At 35.9% G+C, this 20256-nt stretch overlaps 1 protein-coding gene across 3 annotated transcripts in view; it reads right to left on the bottom strand.

Annotated features, from left to right (window-relative positions):
- Nucleotides 1-6497: 6497 nt before the first annotated feature.
- LOC149776248 (uncharacterized) overlaps nucleotides 6498-20256 on the bottom strand; it is a 122819-nt gene continuing 109060 nt past the window's right edge. For 2 of the 3 annotated variants that reach the window (XM_089942660.1, XM_089942662.1), the window contains exons 8-9: nucleotides 10857-10996; nucleotides 6498-10384 (exon numbers count right to left, since the gene is read on the bottom strand). In XM_089942660.1, coding sequence (XP_089798786.1) covers nucleotides 10199-10384; nucleotides 10857-10996 — 326 coding nt within the window. In that variant the 3' untranslated portion in view covers nucleotides 6498-10198. Of the gene's footprint in view, nucleotides 10385-10856; nucleotides 10997-11589; nucleotides 11719-20256 lie in introns of those variants that run through there. The other variant, XR_016416264.1, reaches the window with a different exon arrangement.

The following is a 20256-nucleotide window of genomic DNA, read 5'->3' as shown; positions in this document are numbered from 1 at the left end:
AAGTAATATTGCAGTCGTAGAATAGATGTTCAGTGCTTTTGTTCTCACTCTTACAGAAATTGCATTTGTTGTCATCTAATATCTTAATTCTCATCAAGAAGATATTGGTGACAATTATTCTTTGAATAATTTCAAAATTAAAAGTGATCAACTTTGTATCCTTAGGACAAAGTTTTCTCCAGCTATAAATCTTAGACCACTCTACACTATTTATATTCTTTTTTAATAATTGCATCCACGTTCCTTGCTTTGCAGTGAGTTGCCTCTTTACCTTCTTAAGAAATCTTTGTGAAAAAAACTTTAGTGAGTTTTTGCAAGTTCATTATTTTATCCTCCTGCTTATCAAACATGTTCGTCAGTCAAATGGTTTTTGATTGCATCTTTCCAAGATTTTGATTTCGGATATTAATGAAAAGTATTTCAAAAAACTGTCGCATCCATTTTGTTAAAATCATTAAAAAGGGGTATTAAATTATCGTGATCATCAACTAAATCATTAAGAATTTCAATGCCGGCATCTTTCTAGGATTTATATTGATGGAAGTTTCTATGTGGAACAAAATTTAAAAAACTCTGGGATAAATAATCATTTGAATTTTGCAGATTATTGTTTCAATACTGTCAACAATACAGCTCTCCCAAAACCGTTTTTAATGAACTTAAACATTCTAATTTTCTCCTCCCTAAATTATAAATATCCTTTATATTTCTTGACATGGTTGTATTGACTAGGTTCTGCCATGCTCCATCCTCCTTTTCCAATAATCTTTTAACCCATCTTATCTTTATATGCCTAATGAATGAATAAATGTGTATGATATTTAATCCTCCATCATTGACCGGGGCTACTAGTATATCACGTTTAATTCTCTCTAATTTTCCACCCCACAAAAACTTATATAACATACCTTTTAGTTCTGTTTCAGTTTGTGCTGATGGATTTGGAATTGCTGAAACTAAGATGTATGAATATGGGCAGAATAAAGAGTTTTTACAACAATTACTTTACCTACTAATGAAAGATGTCTTTGACTCCAGCTTACCTGAATTCTTTTTGCCTTTATTAGTTTCTTGCTATAAATAATTTTCACCATTTGTTGTACGTCTACAGAAAAGTTGATGTCAAGAAGTGTAAAGTTAGAAGAAGACCAGTTTAAGTTCCATATCGGGACATATTCTTTCATTAGAAAATTTCTTGTTTCCAATCCAAATAACATTTGTTTTTGTTAGGTTATATTTAAGATAATAGAAAAGAGTATTGGTGGATATTCATGGTGGCTTTAAGAGAATGTTGCAATCCACTGAGAATTATAAAAGCATCATCAGCATAATAACCTAATTTATACTCACTCACATCAAAAATGCGACCCTGGACATCAAATTTATAGCTAAAATCTCAACAGTGATAATAAACAAATAAGGCGCAAGAGGATCCCATGACGACATCCTCTTACAAGACTAATGATGGCATTTTCTTTATTTATAACACAACTTTAAAAGTTATTACAAATATCCACAAATGAATTATAACTTGGTTAGATGGGTTGAGTCATATATGAGAAAAAATATTAGTTTAAAAGTAAGAAACTAAAATCGTTACACCTTTCTGTAGCAAAATGTTTAAAACCTACAGTTCAACACTGGCTGCCCCTCCATGATTTCAATGACCCCTTAATTTCCTCCTTACTGAATATTTCATCATGGAGCATCTCAATTCCGTTGATGAAAATATTCAGTTCTGTTCACTTATTGTTGAGTTGTCCACTAGAAGGGGACTTACCAGTGAGCTGCTTCACATGCAGATAAAACCAGACATTGTTCTCAGAGAAATACAACTTTTATTAGGTCTTCATGTACATACTACACCACATTTCATAATACGATAGTAACAAACATCAGTCATGTGACTACACTGAGACGCTGAATGAATCTACTATGCTCTGTTTCAAAATATGTTACAATAATTTTATTCAACATTTATGAAGTATAAGAAGGTAAGAAGTTGTCTTTTTGGGATATCTGTGTTGACATTTTAGATAATGGTGGAACAAAAGCTACGCACTTGGGGCAAATGGTTACCAAGACCAGAAGTTTGCGATTCCAGAAAAATATTAGAGAAGGTAAACACAGCAGAAGGAAAAAGAAGAAAGATGTGTAACTGGTCCTTTATTATATATTGGTGGATGCTCCGAAAGACTACAAAAAGATCTTCCGTAAGCATGCAGCTAACGTCATCCACAAACTGCATAACACCATTTGCTCAGTCTTGGTACATCAGGAGGCTTTTGATAAATTAAAGGTCATACATAAATAAGGTCTGTTCAGTTATAAATTTCAGTCAATAAATTAAATGTCTGTTGATGAAGTGATGTAGGGGTTGGTTGAGAATTTGTTCAAGAAGACAAAAATGGTGTGGATCGGCCAGTGTGCTATTTTTCTATAAAAAAAAATTTAAACAATCTCCAGAGAAATTATTCAGCTATCGAGAAGGAATGTTTGGCTTTGATATTGGCATTGCAACACTTTTAAGAGTATGTTAGTTCAGCTCCTTCTCCAATCATTGTATTCAGTGATCACAACCCCCTTAACTTTCATTAACAAAATGAAAAGCAAATATCAGAGAGTGTTAAGCTTAAATTTGATGTTGCAGATTTTTCATTGGCATTAGGCTGATCAAGAAGAAAGGTACTCTAAATACAGATGCACTTTCATGTGCATAGAAGTACTACATTGTTTATGTTCTCTATATCTAATAATATTCATCAGCTATCAGCCTATGTAATTTTAGTATCATATGTATATTTAAATGAGTAAAAAAAAACTTTATAAATCTTTCCTTTTCCTTATGACGTGAGGTGTTATGTATATTTAATTTGTGTTGTATGTTTGCCTTTTGTTTATGATTATGCATTGTGTGATAGGACTTAATTCCATAACTGAGGGTACGTGTTTGGGCCTACCTGATTAATGTATTTTGAATTATAAACAACACATTACATAGGTTTTTTAAGACTATATTATATATTAAGATAATTGCACTTGTAGATAAAGTGTTCATCTGGTCTTTTTACCTTTAAAGTTTCTAGAAATGATCTTATTTATGAATTTAATCAGAAAATGACCCTCATCCTGGTTCTTCTGTTATGTCTTACTTTTTTATATTCATTGTTGTGTACATCAGAATTACTCATTCCTATGTTAACAGCCAAAGAATAATCATTATTTTAGCTGTGTTCAATTTTGAGAGGATTTATTTGTTTATGTTATGAACTGGAATTACAAAGTGCTCAGTACTACTTTCAGGCTAAAGTACTATTTTAGGATAATTGTGAATTTGTTCAGAGACATTTTGGATCGTATCATTGTGAAACATAAAGATTGTTAGCCCATCACACTATTCAAGGCTATCTGGTACAGTAGCATATTTAACATTGGAATTCATTTAGAACACCACTTGAATTAATTCTGAATACTCCATACATTTGGACTTATGATATAACTTTTAGGACTAATAGGGATAATTTGCAATACTGTAAGTTCTTTTCAATTTTCACATTGCATTTTAGGAACATAAATTATATGTTGAATTTTACCTAAATGTGTTGGTTTTCAGTCTTTTCTGTTACTTAGTTTAAGACCATAGTCTTGACGCTATGACAAAGCAACAAATAAGTAAACAATTACGTTAGAAATTAGGAATATATATTCCAGTTTTTTCTAAATATTGCTATTAGGTTAGGGACAGTGTGTCAATACAAGTACTATCAAGTTGCGCGTTGCATGATATTCACATACTTAACTGGTCTGACTTAAATATTGTCTGTAACTCAATATAAATAAAGGTCAATGTGACCTCTGTTTCACCTTTGCTGGTTTTCGTTAAGCTGGTTGTGTTTATCTCATGAACATGTAGGTTGTGATATGCTAAAAACAAACTTTGCCACCTAGACTAATGAAATTTGATGAAAAAAACCATCTCAATAAATGTTTCACCCTTATTGCCAAAACGGATGTATTTGATCTATATACTTTGTTGAGATTATATATTTAAAGTTAATTTCGTGTGCAATCTTTAGGAGTTATAATGTGTGATAATTAAATATATTGCCTTTAGTACTACCCCTTGCAATGTAAGACCACTGTGACCCATATCTTATGCTTCACTATAATGATTTATGCTCATCTCTCAGCGACGTAGATTTCTACATGATGTATACATATTAGTCACAATGATACCTTTATTACAATCTAGTTAAAAATAGAAACAAGTATGTTTAATCATTGCACTTTCCATAGTTATGACTAACATTGATATATTATTTTTCTCAGAAGATACATTCTGTATTCTGTATTGTACACTTGAAAGTACTTTTTTGACCAGTGGACCTCATGCCTCTCAGCTGCAGTGGCTAATAAAGATAATTGCTTATACGTGACCCACACGAGTACTGACAGTATGATTTCCACCGAGTTGAATCTGACTTTAAGATTCGACAATCCTTATAGTTTATGATCCTGATTTTATTAACAATGATCTGAGAAGAAAAGAAAATAATCATCTGTTTTTATCAACGTATTGTTTTTTGTTTTTGATATCGCAGATAGGTATGTCCTTTATTGTTTTATGTATTTTATGCCTTGTCATAATGGCTAACAAATCGTGGGTCACACCCACTTGGCAATAATTTATTTTATGCATGGCAGCTGGAAACTAAAGAGAAGCTTCGTAGAGGAGAGCTATGTAATCAGTAACTACATTCCAATTATCAAACAGTTCCAACAAATCCGTAATTAAAGACACAAAATCTTTTCTCTCAGAGTCTCCCTGTGCTGTTAGTATATTGTACCTCTCATAATTAGTTGTTTCACCTGACATTTTGTCAACTTGATAACCCTGGGATGGATATGAATTTGTTACTACGGTATGAACATTGGGTTTAATTTTCATAGCTGAGACAATGAAGCTGTAAATCGTTTGATGAAATATCTTAGACAAAACAAACTTCTGGGAGAATTAAGAGACTAAATATAAAGTTCTTAATATCCCTGTAGGATCCCCTTGATTACAGACTGATTGCCGATCATTGAAAAACTCTTCAAATTTATCTGCATCAATTATGAGTATCTATCTCTATATATGATGACATTTTGTTATAATTTGGCCCGTGTTTGTTTTGCATCGATAGGATGCAAATAACTCCAATTAAATCATTTTCTCTGATGATCAGGATTGGCCATATAAAAAACCTTCACAAGGAATTAAATGATCCACATATGGAATCTATATGCATGTAGCTTTAGGAACTTCAACATTCAATCAAACACTCAATAGATGGGACACCTAAACCACAAGAGTTCTTTCGGTTTATAGTAATTTTGATTTTCTTTATGAGTTTTATTTCGATACCAGCGTTAATCTGAACTTTTCATCATTTCACACCTATTTTTTTTCATATACTATCTACAACAATCACAAACAGTATTATTTTATTTGGTTCTTACTGTTTTGGTAGAGTATTTCCAAATTGTTTGAAATTATTTACAAAGAGTGTTTATGAAACGAAACTAAATCAAAAAGAGATAAATTAAATTAGGTCCTACCATGGTGATATATATAACGTCACGATAAACATAGATGCTCTTTCACCTCATGACATATATTGTCAGTCCCATATGGTAACTATTCTGTATTAATATCTAGTAGATCTAAATAATAATAGATGAATCAATGTAAAAGAATGCACAAATTGGACTATATAAGGGTTTGTAATAAACAGACTGAAAATTTCATCTGATATTTGTGTAGTGTTACTTTTGGTCAGGAGCAAACTATGCATTGTACCCAATATATGTTTCTAAAGCTGCAATTAACTGGATGGCTAATTGGGTGCCATTAATTTGAAATCAATAAAGATGGTGTATTATTTTGATAGTTTAATACCGATACTTTTTAAAGATTAGGTCATGAAAAATTGATACGTATCAAGTGTGTGTGTATGTGTAATGTTTATGGTCTACAAATAATTTGAAAAGCCATATGCTACTGCATTCCAACACTGTATCAAAATGCTGGGGTATAATGGGTCACCCTTGATGCATTGTTTCATTTGCTGAATAGTGGCTTCCCGTCTGTTTTAATAGGTCTGTTTTACAAGTTCATTTTTAATAATTTCATTTTACATCTAATTTGATTTTGTTTTTTTATTTTTACAAATAATGACACTTAAAATTATATAAGCAATTCTTGGGTCATTAGTTTTATGTTGAAAATTGTTGGGTCATTGGACTTGACACATTTTATGAAAAGAATGTTTGGTCAGCAGCAATTACAATTTTATAGTAAAATCATGTAGGGCCAGTGTCATCAATATTTTATGAGAAACAATACAATGAGCCATTGGTGAAGGTCCATGTTCTGTGGTTTCCCTAAAAAAACATTGAAAGTGAAGTACAGGGTTGCAGATGGTCAGAAGTTAGTTTACAAAACTCTGAAACCATTTTAAATTGGATAAAATCTTTTTAATGGTTTAGGTCAAACAGAACAGATTAGTTTGGCAAACAACTCCCCATCATATAACTACTATTTTACACATGTGCTACCTTAATGTTTGAAGGCGGCTCTCCTACCAAAATGCAGTGTTTCATAACAAGTGATGTTTATAAATTCAGGTCTTCAAGCTAGAATTTATACTTGTACAGGAAATAAAGCAACAAAACACATCAAAAAAAAACTAGGATGAATGATGCATCATGCCAGACTAAAGAGAAACAATTATACAAATTTTACAAAAATATGATTCTCTTGATACTTCCCAATATCGCCCTCAAACCACGTTCTACCCTGCGAATCCATGGACATTTTGCAGTATAAATATCATTGAAATAAACATAATTACAAGTTTCAATGAAGATCGAACAAGGATTGTCAGCACCATAGCCTAGACATATAGAGTATATAATGAAGGAAATAAATGCAGGGCGATTGTACATATTACTTGTAAATAGTTTTTAATGAATCTTTACCAGCCCCATTTTAAAAAGGTTTGTATATTTCTAATTAATTCAATAATTAAGCACAGTTTGCATTCCTTTTTTCTATACATATGAAAAAAAATACTATTCTACAATTTTAGCATATTTCTTTCAAAGGGGAAATCAAAAGTCTCTGTGAAATACTGAATAAATGAGATGAAAAAATGCAAGATAGTTGATATAAATATACTTCTTTTGCTCGTAACTATGATTAGAAAGACCAGCTCATATATTTTCATTTATCTAATGCAAACTGGAACTTTTAACTTCAAGTCCTTAATACAAATGTTTAAGTCAAAAACAGGAAAAGAAAACAATACTAATTTAGTGATATACCATTAAGATCAAACAAGTTGGTAAAAAGAAAAGGTCAATAAATTTTTATTATCATATCAAATACCACCTCCACAACTGAACACAATACATATATATAAAGATAAATCAAGCTCATATGTGTGTGTGTGTGTGTGTGTGTGTGTGTGTGTGTAGCTAGTTCTTATGTACAAATGAAAATGAGAAGTCTGGGAAACAATTAAAAAAATCATTTGTGTATAACTGTAGTGCATAATCTCCCAATTCATATTGTTCAATCACAATTGTGTGTAATTGATTATGTCACTATCACCCAAGAAATGTAAAGGTTATGTGGAATGTTGGTCCAAGTACAGTCTGAGATATGGATGTATGTCATAGTTAGGAAAATTAATGGTGTTCTGATGTTAGACTGAAAAGATACTCATATTTATGTCTGTAATATTGGTTGCATGACCTCTGTAGTGCTATTTTAATCTTCTTTCAATTTGGTAAATATTTCTATTTTATGCTTCTAATGTATAAAATGTTAAATGTCCTGGATAGATTCCGGTGTGAAATTTGCTTGTTATGTTTTGCTCATAAAAAAAGTTGTATGCATTAAATAAGACAATAACTAGAACACTTACAACAAAATTGGTTCCATAATGTGTCACATTCCTTGTATATGCTGGCAAATGATATGGGTGATGACAACCTGTGTGGATTACTAATACCCCTAACCTGCAGTTAGGTATCTACAAACGTAAGAATAAATGTCAATGCTAACAACAAAATATGGGGTTTGTTCATATCACACAGGCGTTATCATAGTTGTATAACAACATTTTGTGACATACTTGTCAAAACTTAATTCATTCAATACAGGCACAGACAAACAGAAAGTTTCAAAAAGAAATTATGAAATGTACTTTAAAACTTAAAATAATATTTTTGTGAGATAATACTTTTATAATTTATTAAGCTTTCCACAGCCATTACTTACTCCCTAGTCTTTGATAAAGCAAATAAATTGGTAACAGGCGGAAAGTTGTTGCCTCAACTCCCAACAACATTACATAAAGAAAACCAGTGTTTGACCTTCTTATCAGATCATTTCATCAACATTAATTTAAGTATTGTTTCTCTATGTAGTTTCCATTGTATTTTCATGTCATATTTATAGGTCCCTTATTCTAGTAAACTTTCTAAACATGAAAACAACTTCAAGACCATAGGAATTGGAAACAAATCCAATTTTTGTCTTCCATGTTAATAGTTTACATGTATATGACACACATTGAGTGTCAATCATACCACGGTATACCTTTTTCATGAATATATTCAAAGTACTGATATTGACTTGAAATAGGAGTCTGTCAACATCTGTTATGACTACAAAAGTAATTACTCATGATATTTTGTGATCTAGCTTGATCCATGAAATAAATATATTCTTTCATAAATTGGATATACTCCAGTATATTTGTACAGAATTCTGTATGTGCTGATTATTAATTTTTATTCTTCAATACTAGAAGTTCACAAACAGAATTACCAAGAAGCCCCACAGCTCCAAGAATACAACTTTTTGAAGCTTGAAATCAAAGAGGCTGCAACATGAGCATTTCCAAACTAATGATAATAGTTCAATTCAAGTAAGTATTAACAGTTTGGGGTTAGTACTGTAATGATCAATATTTTTTGTCAAGTTTGAATGCACTCAAAGTGCAGCAAACATACTAAACAAATTACTCCTCATATTCATGTCACCTGCCTAGATATGAAAACGTTTCCTATCTTATGATCATCTTATATAGACAGATCTCACTGTGCAAATATATATGAAAAGATCAAATCTCATCAAATACAGTATTGATAACTATATTGAATATTGTAACAGAATTGGCATAACTGTAATTTCAATCAAGTTATCAGTCATCTTTGTAAATGTCAGGGCTTAGTTCTTACCAATTTGGAGGCACGCACTTAATAACTGATGTACAAAGAAGACTATGTATAAGAAGTCAAGTCATTTCTCTCCATAGCCTAATTTGTTTAGCCACCATATATATGCAGTGACTCATAAATGATGTAATGCACTACTGGGATGGGCTGCATTATATATTGCATGTATACTGCAGCCAAAGTTTACATGTTTGCAACTACTAAATTTATAATAATTATGCCCAATGCATATTACAAAATCTTATACCAATTTTGAATCAATCTTTTGTAATACTGAGATTGTATTCCCTATAAACACTTTGTTTTAGTTGTCTGAAAACAATATATATTTTATATAGGAATGTGTTTCACTGAATGTAGCATTTATTCTTGTGGAAAGAGAAATATCACAACCTGGCCTTGATCTCAACAACAGAACTCTAGTATTGGCCTCAACTTAAGTCAAAACTCAACTGATATGATTATCATCAATTTTAAGACTGACCTAAATTTGACCAATCAAATGTCTTAAGTCTAGTCTGACTTTTAAGACAACTTCAATCACCTGAAATTGACATGGCAAATAACCGACATTATCCTAAGACCAGGTATTAATTTCATTTGACAACATTTAACAAATTTCAAAGCAGGCACAAAATCACCTTGAATTACATCATTTTTGTGTATGGAAACTATGATTGAGTTGGCATTTGAATGTATATGACAGTTGTGAAACTATACTGTGCATGAATTTAAGATTTCATTGCTTCAATTTGATAAACAGATGCTTAGAAATCTGGGACAATATAATAAATATCTAGTGTACTGCTCATAACTCATATATCTCAGAAGATTATTCTGCAGGACTTTAAACTGTCAACAAATTTCTGGACAGCTGATTCATCAGAAACTATTAAGAGGAAGTTGACTATTCTTTCTCATCAGATTTTTTCTCTTCAGTTGGTTTTCTCTTAAAAAACTTCATTACAGCTGCACCCAATGTTCCAAATATTGTTCCTCCCGCTATCTGAGTCCCTACACTCACAACACCAGTTGCCCCAGCCGACTGCGCCATTGCAAATGCTGAGCCAGCTGCAATATTTCCGATTGAGGCCTGCAAGATATTATGAGCCAGATAATTCTTCTATAAAAATTTTTTTATTTTTCTACCCATTCACAAGGCAACTTTTACTTGCCACAACATATCTGATATACAAAGTCTCAAATCATTTTATGAACTAATCATTAGAACACATTTTACCAAATATTCAGTATTGAGTATGCTGCATTTTAAAAACAATAGTTACATTTGAAGGAAATAACCAAGACATTAAGTTAAAAATAATATTTTATAAAGGCACAAATCTGAGCTTATAATCATATCATCCTACTCAAATGCTACAGAATTTAACTGAATAACTATGAACTTTTAATTCTGCTTAGGCCTGGAATTTGTTTGTTAATAATTTACAAGAGATATCCTACAATTGTCAGCAGGTCTACCAAGAGAAAATGAGAAAAAATATTTATATTTAGTTACTCTGATATGCAATAATTACAGACTGATTCAAATAGTGTAATGATACCTGCATAGCAGCTGCTATGCTACCTGCCGCCACTCCCCCTGATGTAAAACCGACAGTTCCAAGAGCAGCTGTGGCAATAAGTGGAGTCGCTACAAATCCAACAGCACCAACACCAATGCCTACTGCAACGTATTTCCATGCTGAAAGTATATGGTATGAAGTTAAGGTACTATGCTAAACCTTAGAACATTCTGTCCAGAATCACCCGCAAAATGCTGTACTAATAAGAAAATAGTTATCGTCTATGTGAATAAGGCCCTGTTATTTTGGAAAAGTAAAATACATAAGTTTTAGGAATACCTGCTTTAATATTTTATTTTTGTTTTTACATTGCTTCAAAGTAAATGCTTGTTAAGCATGTGCACATGTTCACACACAAACACATATATACATACATATAAATTTAGCACCATGTTCTTTCTAACTACATCATGCATTACTTCAGCGTGATAAAATTTTTAACACATACTATAGTTTTGTCTCTTCTTGTTTCTCATCAGGCATGGTTTTCTGTCTTTTAAAACATGTGTTAGCATGTGAAGTCTTATGTCATAAAAATCTTAAGTTGGATTGCGTGGAAATGCTTTGTGTCATATCTTCTGATCAAACCATTTTGTAGTTTCAGACCAGATTCTAACAAAAAAAGCAACTGAAACCATGTTTAACTTTGCCACACACAATGAACTGTGTGTATCGGTGTGTGTGTGTGTGTGTGTGTGTGATTGTAAACTACCTATATCACTGTCGGAACTTTGAATAAAACCATGTGTCCGCCGAGATGTAATGGCCAACATCAATTCAGTTCTTGTTATCTGATGCAGTCAAACTATCAGAACTGCAACCCTTTTATACTGGAACAACTCTGATTCAAATGAAGATATACTGTCAGAGGTCAGTACTACATATATTGTCCATGGTATAGGTATTCAAGAGAGAGACGAGAATTTAAATCCATTAAACATCAGCCTTGAGACCTCTGTCAGTACATCAAAAGCAATCTACTTTGAATGCAAATTTGAGAATCATGAACCGTGTTATGTTAAACAAAAGTGCAGGCCGCTTTTAGATATAACATATAAATATGTATAACATCTATAAAAAGTACATATATCAGCATCAATTACCAAATACTGATCATGTTCATAAGCACTGCCCTATATTCCAAGCCCTCATATAAATGGGTGGGCATCAGCTGATTAAAATAAGAGCTTGACTCGAACTGGACTTTGTCAGATTAAGATAACATTTTATCAAAACACCACAGCTTTACTGTTAACCATGATGATGTTGGACATGGCACTGATCATGCAATATGGACATCTGCATAAAATTATGGTATGCATTTGTAAGACATTTTCAGACAATATTGACTATATATATATGAGTGTGTATGCATGTCTTAGGACGCTTTTTACCATTAAATTACCTTATTGTATTACACAAATCCTCATGTTCCTAAGGCCAGTTCAATTACTTTTTATGTTTTCCAAATTATACTTGTCATATAAGATTTTTTTCTAATCAGGATATATTTATGTTTCCCTCAAGTCTTCAATATATGACAACACAAGCAAATTTGCTAGACAGAAGAAAAACACAATTGTTTCCAAAAACAATATTTTTGTTGGTAGAAAATACATATTTCTCACGCAAGTGTTGACATTTAATAAGAAATACAAAATATAAATGAACTTGCTTGTGCAATTATACATTTTTTATTGAAAACTGTAGGGTGGGCTCCATACCTAACAAATCTTCATTTTTGCTTCTCGTTTTAGTAAACCTGTTTGTCTTGTAGATACCAATATCATATATTATTTTATAATACAGTTTTTATTTAAATCATATGGGTTAATGACAATAACATTATGACTGATAACTCCAACACTACAGAATGCATATTTAAGGGGAGGTCACTTCACATGTGTTGCATACATGTACAACACATTTTGAAATATAAATTCATAAATTAACAATGTCTAGTTCAGTCTAGTACACCATGCATTAGTTAAACAGGGGTCATGTCAACATAGCATGATCCTAGGAGTACATTTGTCCTGCAGAGATATCATATATGTCCAGTGCTAAAATAATATGATAGCCCAATGCCAAGGGCCCCTCTAATTTTAGTTTGGGCCCAACCTGTATTGAAAGTGAGGTGACCGTCGGGCTTCTAAAAAAAAGTTTGAGGAAACTTTGATCATGCTGATGAAATGAGTAGATGTACTTTCAAGATGTTGACATACATGCCCAGGAATGGCGCTGGCTTTTAAAAAAGTTGTTGCGAAAAAATAGCCAACATCAATATTTTGTTCACAATTTTCAAAAAATGTCACCATTTTCATAATACAGTACTATCCATTTATTTCAAGACTGTCAACATAAGTGGATGTTTTGAAAAGTAAGGGGGGTGCCGAAAATAAATTGATATTTCGCATACAAGTGAAATTTTTAAGAGATTACCTGCCGTCAGTGACTAGGATTTATGCAAATGAATAAAATGGAAACTTTTATTACATGAAGACAACTAGTCTGAGATACACTTATATATTGACAACTTAGATTTATGTAATCACTCCAAATGCTAAATAATATACATGCATATGAACAATCCATGAATTTGAGTATTAGATCATAAGTTAGAAAATTCATGTACAAGTCAGATCCCATTACAAAATGCAACTAAAACGTATATATAAAAAACAAAAGTCCTTGCGTGTTCAATATCCTATTGTCAACAAACATGTTTCCTGAAACAATTCACTCTGATTTTTATTATCCAAGTAGCACGTGGTTGTACAGTTGTTTATATGCTACATGTACATGTGGGTTTCAAGGGTTGTCATCACCGGGGGTGGATGTGGGAGATAAACACCCACTTCCCATTGGCTTGCGTCTCATAGAGCCTCTGACAACCAAATCCAATTCCAGGCCTTGACGAGTGGCGGAACCTGTTTAAACTGACTGGAGAAGGGATGACAGGTGAGCTTCTGGCGCCTCAAAACCAGATGCTTCGGGCAGATGGGGCTCGTTAACCTTGGGTGGTCACCCATCTAGAAGGTAAACTCCGATTTCAAACCTTCACTGCTTTGCGACTATACCCTCTCAGGGGAAAGGCTAAGGGAGTAAACCCAACAGAAAATCCGGAGTCGGAGTCCCTAAGGTGACTTGGCATTGATTTCAGTGTCATCTTGGCAACTCCTGCGACGCAGCTGGTGCCATGACGTATCGGCTTGTCCCTTCCCTTGGATCCATCAGCTGCGTGGAGAGGGGGGATCAGCTGCATGGGCAACAGTTGATTCTCCATATCACCCTGCCCAGGCTTGTGCCCTAGAGAGGACACTCCAGCTTCGCTCCATAGCGTCGACACAACACGGGAAGCAGCAGTTTACCGGTTATAAGTCACCGCTTGATTGGCGTAGAGCCAGATGCCAGGGGATGCTTCTGACGGTGGGAGAGACCAACAAGTTTCACTGGACAGCTACCGCCCACCTCAAACTGGGCAGCCCCCAGCCAATAAGGTGCCGTTCTGCCACAGTTCGCCTGCCTTGCTGGGTGCGTAAGGCTTAAGGTACGCGAATACCTGACAAGCGGACTGCAACTACTGCACCAAGAAATAACAAAATAAAAATAAAAAAGAAGACTTCAATCCTCAAGCTAGGTACCTGGAATGTCCAGACCATGCTGACTGGGCTTTCAGATGATCTTCAAACAATCAGTGATGTTCATAAGACTTCAGTCATCACGACGAACTTGCAAGGCTCCAGTCGACATCGCCTCACTACAGGAGACATGACTACCAGATTCTGGGTCCCTCAGAGAAAAGAACTACACATTCTTCTGGCAAGGAAAGACTGCAGATGAAGCCAGAGAGTTTGGTGTTGGATTCGCTGTCAGGAACACTCTGCTGGGAATGACAGAACCCTGCCAACAAGGAAATGGAAGACTGCTATCCCTCCAGCACCACACCACAAATGGGCCTGTCAACCTGATCAGTGTTTACGCTCCCACACTAAGATCCTCCACAGATACCAAGGATGAGTTTTATGATGAGTTAAACTCGCTCATTGACAAAATTCCCAAGGAAGAGAACTTGATTTTGCTGGGCGACTTCGATGCTAGGGTGGGTGCCGATCATGACTCTTGGCCCTCCTGTCTTGGCAAGTTTGGCGTTGGGAAGATGAATGAGAATGGACAGCGCCTTCTAGAGATGTGCTCGTACCATGAACTCAGCATCACCAATTCATTCTTTCAGACAAAGCCACAGCACAAAGTGTCTTGGAGGCATCCCCGGTCTAAACACTGGCACCAGCTGGACTTGATCATTACAAGACGGTCAGCCATGAAGGGTGTGCTTCTTACCCGTACCTTCCACAGTGCTGACTGCGACACCGACCACTCGCTGGTGTGCTACAAAATGAAGCTTCAAACAAAGAAGATACACCGTTCTAGGCAAGAGGGTCAACCACGCCTTGATGTGAGCAAGACATCATATCCAGACAAGGCTGAGGAATTCACCTATGCTCCTTCCAAGACGTTTGACTCAGAACCCCCCAATGGCAGTGCCAAAGAAAGATGGGATCACATCAGAGAGACTGTATACAGCACAGCCACACGGATCTTTGGTAAGAAGCAATCAAAGAACAATGACTGGTTTGAGGCTAACTCTGCCACACTCATATCAGCCATAGAAGAGCGTCGCAGTGCTCACCTGCAACACAAGCGATCCCCCTGTCAGAAGACACTACAGGCATACAGGTCTACCAGAAGCAAAGCACAGAGATTAGCACGGCAGTGTGCCAATGAATACTGGCTTCAGCTCTGTCAGAGTATCCAGTCAGCAGCATATATTGGAAACATCAGAGGCATGTACAATGGCAAAAAAGAAAGCAATGGGTCCCACGAAGACACTGACAGCACCACTGAAGTCTGCCACAGGCAATACTATCCACAACAAGGGCAAGCAGATGGAGTGTTGGGTGGAATACTACTCCGAACTGTACTCCAAAGAGAACCACGTGAACAATGATGCCCTCAACGCCATTGAAAAACCTCCCTCTCATGGCCAAACTGGACGAGAAACCTACTGTAGACGAACTAAAGAAGGTCTTAGAGAAACTGTCCCTAGGTAAATCCCCAGGGAAGGATGGCATCACAGCAGAACTCATCAAGTGTGGATGTAGCGTGCTGCTCACACACCTGCACGACCTCCTCTGCCAGTGCTGGGATGAGGGGGCAGTGCCTCAGGACATGAGAGATGCTAACATCATAACCCTGTACAAGAACAAGGGCGACAGAAGTGACTGCAACAACTACAAGGGCATATCACTTCTCAGCATCGTGGGTAAAGTTTTCGCACGCGTCATCCTAAACAGACTGCAGATACTTGCTGACAGAGTTTACCCAGAGTCGCAGTGCAGGTTCTGCGCAGAGAGGTCCACAATTGACATGATCTTCTCTGTCAGGTAACTGCAGGCAAAATGCAGAGAACAACACAGACCCTTCTTCCTGGCCTTTATAGACCTCACCAAGGCATTCGATCTGGTCAGCAGAGATGGACAATCTTTACAATCCTGGCGAAAATTGGTTGCCCTCCAAAGCTGCTAAGCATGATCCAGTCCTTCCACGATGACATGAAAGGCACAGTGCAGTATGATGGCTCAACATCCAACCCCTTTGACATCCGCAGTGAAGTTAAACAGTGCTGTGTCCTTGCTCCCATGCTCTTTGGCATCTTCTTTGCAGTCCTGCTCAAGCACGCCTTTGGGACGTCCACAGAAGGGATTTACCTGCACACACGATCAGACGGCAGATTGTTCAACCGGGCACGACTGAAGGCAAAGAGCAAAGTGCGTGAAGTAACCATCAAGGACATGCTCTTCGCAGATGATGCTGCTCCAGCCACCCACACAGAAGCTGAGCTTCAGCGCCTGATGGCCTGCTTTGCTAAAGCATGTGATGAGTTTGGGTTAACCATAAGCCTAAAGAAAACAAACATGATGGTTCAGGACGCGGACTCCCCCCAAGCATCATCATGAGTCAGTTCATGTACCTCGGCTCTACCATCACCAGCAACCTCTCGCTCAATGCTGAGCTCAACAAGCGGATCGGAAAGGCATCAACAACTCTCTCCAGGTTGTCACAGAGAGTGTGGAACAACAGCATGCTGACCATGAACACTAAGATCACCGTGTACCGTGCATGCGTGCTAAGCACTCTCATGTACGCCAGTGAAACCTGGACTCTGTACGCCTCACAAGAAAAAAGACTGAGCGCCTTTCACATGCGATTGCCTCCGACACATACTCAGGATCACCTGGAGCGATCGAGTAACAAACAATGAGGTGCTTGAGCGTGCCAAGATTCCCAGCATGATCACACTCCTCCGCCAATGTCGCATCAGATGGCTGGGCCATGTACGTCGGATAGTTGACGGACGGATCCCCAAAGACATTCTTTATTCAGAACTCGCCTCTGGCAAAAAGTCGATCAGACGGCCACATCTCCGCTTCAAGGATGTTTGTAAGCATGACATGAAAGCCCTTGATATTGATGTCAACACCTGGGAAGAGCTCGCTCTAGACAGATCAGGCTGGCGACATGCTCTGATCACTGGTCTGAAAGCTGGAGAGGACAAGCAACCCTTGCTAGCTGATAAAAGACGATCGCAGAGGAAGAAGCAGCAGCTCCAACCAACACCTGACACAACCTTCAAGTGCAGCAAGTGCAGCAGGGACTGCCACTCCCGCATTGGACTACTTAGCCACAGCAGACGCTGCACAACCACCAACCGGGACATCTCTCATGGGTGCAGTTCCATCGTCTCTCGAGACTAACGGATGCCAACTGCTACTTACTACTACATGTACATGTACTTAACCTGACCTAGAATTTTGGTCAGCCAGATACAACTACCATGATACCAAGCCTACCAAGGAGATTAGGCTATTTATAGGGAAATGAAAATATGTGAACAGATTAAAAAGTGTAACATTCTCGTGAGACGTCCCACCTTCATTTAACTTGACGGACAGATATATATTATTTCAAAATAATGGAACTTTAAATGGAGTTCCAAACTGCCATTGGTAGTGATCTTAAGCATGAACTTTTTTGTTGCAAATAGGAAACTTTCACAGCACAATAGATATGTTCCAATCACTAGTGGAAATGAAACAATGCTTTTATTTAAGTTTGTTGCCAACTTTCATTGATTAAAGTTCTTCGGCTTGCTTTATTGAACATTCATCTGTTATTGAATCGTCGCTCAAGGTGCTCTTTGAAGGACCAAACAAATGCCTGTTTGTTATTGCTTCGGCAAAATCAATTAAATTGTAAAACATTGATGGAGACAGAACTTTTATTTTTCATTTGCTTAGTATATTATATACAGAATGATCAATGCTTCAAAGGTAATCAGTTTTCTTTGAAGTTTCAGCAAGGCTATTATTTCTGGCACATTTTTCATAAAGGAAAAATATTGCCATCATCTGGTAGATTGTAGTTATTTCTGTTCCCGATTTCAGAGGTGGTCTTCTGTAGCTAATCAGGTAATATGACTATTTGGGTTATATTAAAGCACGGAGTACTAAGCCAGACATCAGCATAAGCAGATTATGATATAACAATCCTGTGTTAGGGTGGTTTGTCAATTTGAACAAAGGACTTGTTTATGTAACAATAGAATCCAGTGCAATTTTATATCCAAGTTTGCGGCTTCCTGTCATGGTGCCTTTGACTTTCTCAACTCCGAACCCAAGACTGTACATATATTTTTTAACAGCCAAAAATGTTGTCTCCATAAAGATCACAGATGGTATATTTTTTTGCCAATAACAAAAATCAAACGCAATATGCAACACTGGTAAAGCCCAACCCAGTCTCTGCATGCCATAATCTAAATCAGATGACCACTGTCCTATGTGGAATTGAGATCTGACTTTAATCAAATGGAAGGTTTGCTAAAAATATGACTTTATACTCCCAAAACCCCTGACAGTCATGTTTTGAGAAAATGCAATTTTCTGTAATCTTAAAAAAAATTATAAATATTTTTTTTTACAAAATTAAAACAAAAACAGTTTATGCCAGTCACAAGCAGTATGTATAAATGATAATCTGTAATGACTGAAAGTGAAATAAAACTATCCCTTGGGCAGTTTAAATAGTGGCAATTAAAGAAAAAGAGGTCAGGTATAAAATCAAAGTTTCACATTAGCTGTCTGATAATAGCTAGTGCGATGTGTTGAAGGTTGCAGTGGGTGAACCCATTGTGCTAATTTGCATGGATTGGATCAGGAAGTGAAACAACCCATTATAGGTACATCAAAGAGACAATAGATTCGTGTACAAGAACAAACGTTATTACATATTATTGCCTTGAAGGAGCACGTTTAAGCGGCTATGTGTTATATTTTTTACAAGACTGTGAACACTGGCATTGTTTCATTGAAGTCAGTTTTCACTGCATATGACAGTTTTTATTTTGATGGAAATACTAATGAAAGAAGAAGATATCAGTTAATTCATTTTGTTTAAGACGGTGGACCTGTCATTTGTTGCTCCGGAAAATACAGTATCTGGAGTTAGTGCACTGTTTTAGCTAGTAAAATATATTTGTTTAATCCTTGGCAATTATAATTCAAAGAATGAGCGTGAGTTTTTATCAGTTTCACTTCTAAGCATTTGAATTGATGATGGATATGTGAAGGGATGCTTATGCATGCAGATATTCCAGATTTACCGTAATGCATTTGTGACCGGGTATTTACATTGTTCAATATACATCAGTTGAATATCGTATATACAACTAATTCGGAATGTAATCCCATGATAAGAGCTATTGTATGGCTTAAATATACTGTAGTTGGATAACGTTCTTTCAGTTTGTGTCCACAATATCTTGGATTCAAAGCTCAATATGTGGTGGATGCCATGTTAACGGAATACACCAAATTTCCTCCACATACACGCTACCAATTGCCGAATAAACTCAGTTTTTTTCAGTTATTTTTGTTGTTCTTGTATTGTGGGTTAACACCATTTGTAGCGAATGATAATGTACACTTGGTGCAACGAGTCCATGTGGGTATAATTGGATCATATTCAGAGAGACATGACTCTCCACAATACGCCTTGCCCAGTCAATTAGAAAAATTGGCTGACAAAATGTTATTGGTACTAGTACAACAAAACGTTCCAGTAGGCGGGGATAATGAAATTTTTCCACGATCTCAACCAATCTGTGTGGCTGCTTCTGCAAGAGAATTTCATGGGCTTATTTGGTCAAATCAGGATCACAAAATGTGATATGTAACACATTGTGATGATAAAAGTCTATACTACACACATTATAGATAACGCGTACCGACTATAAGCTAAAGAAAATATATTGAAGCTA

The sequence above is a fragment of the Sinohyriopsis cumingii genome, chromosome 18 (assembly GCF_028554795.1).
Source record: "Sinohyriopsis cumingii isolate HCF-2022 chromosome 18, ASM2855479v2, whole genome shotgun sequence".
Classification (NCBI taxonomy): domain Eukaryota; kingdom Metazoa; phylum Mollusca; class Bivalvia; order Unionida; family Unionidae; genus Sinohyriopsis; species Sinohyriopsis cumingii.
The sequence above is the reverse complement of the archived record's forward strand: the minus strand, read 5'-3'. Positions and strand labels throughout refer to the sequence as shown.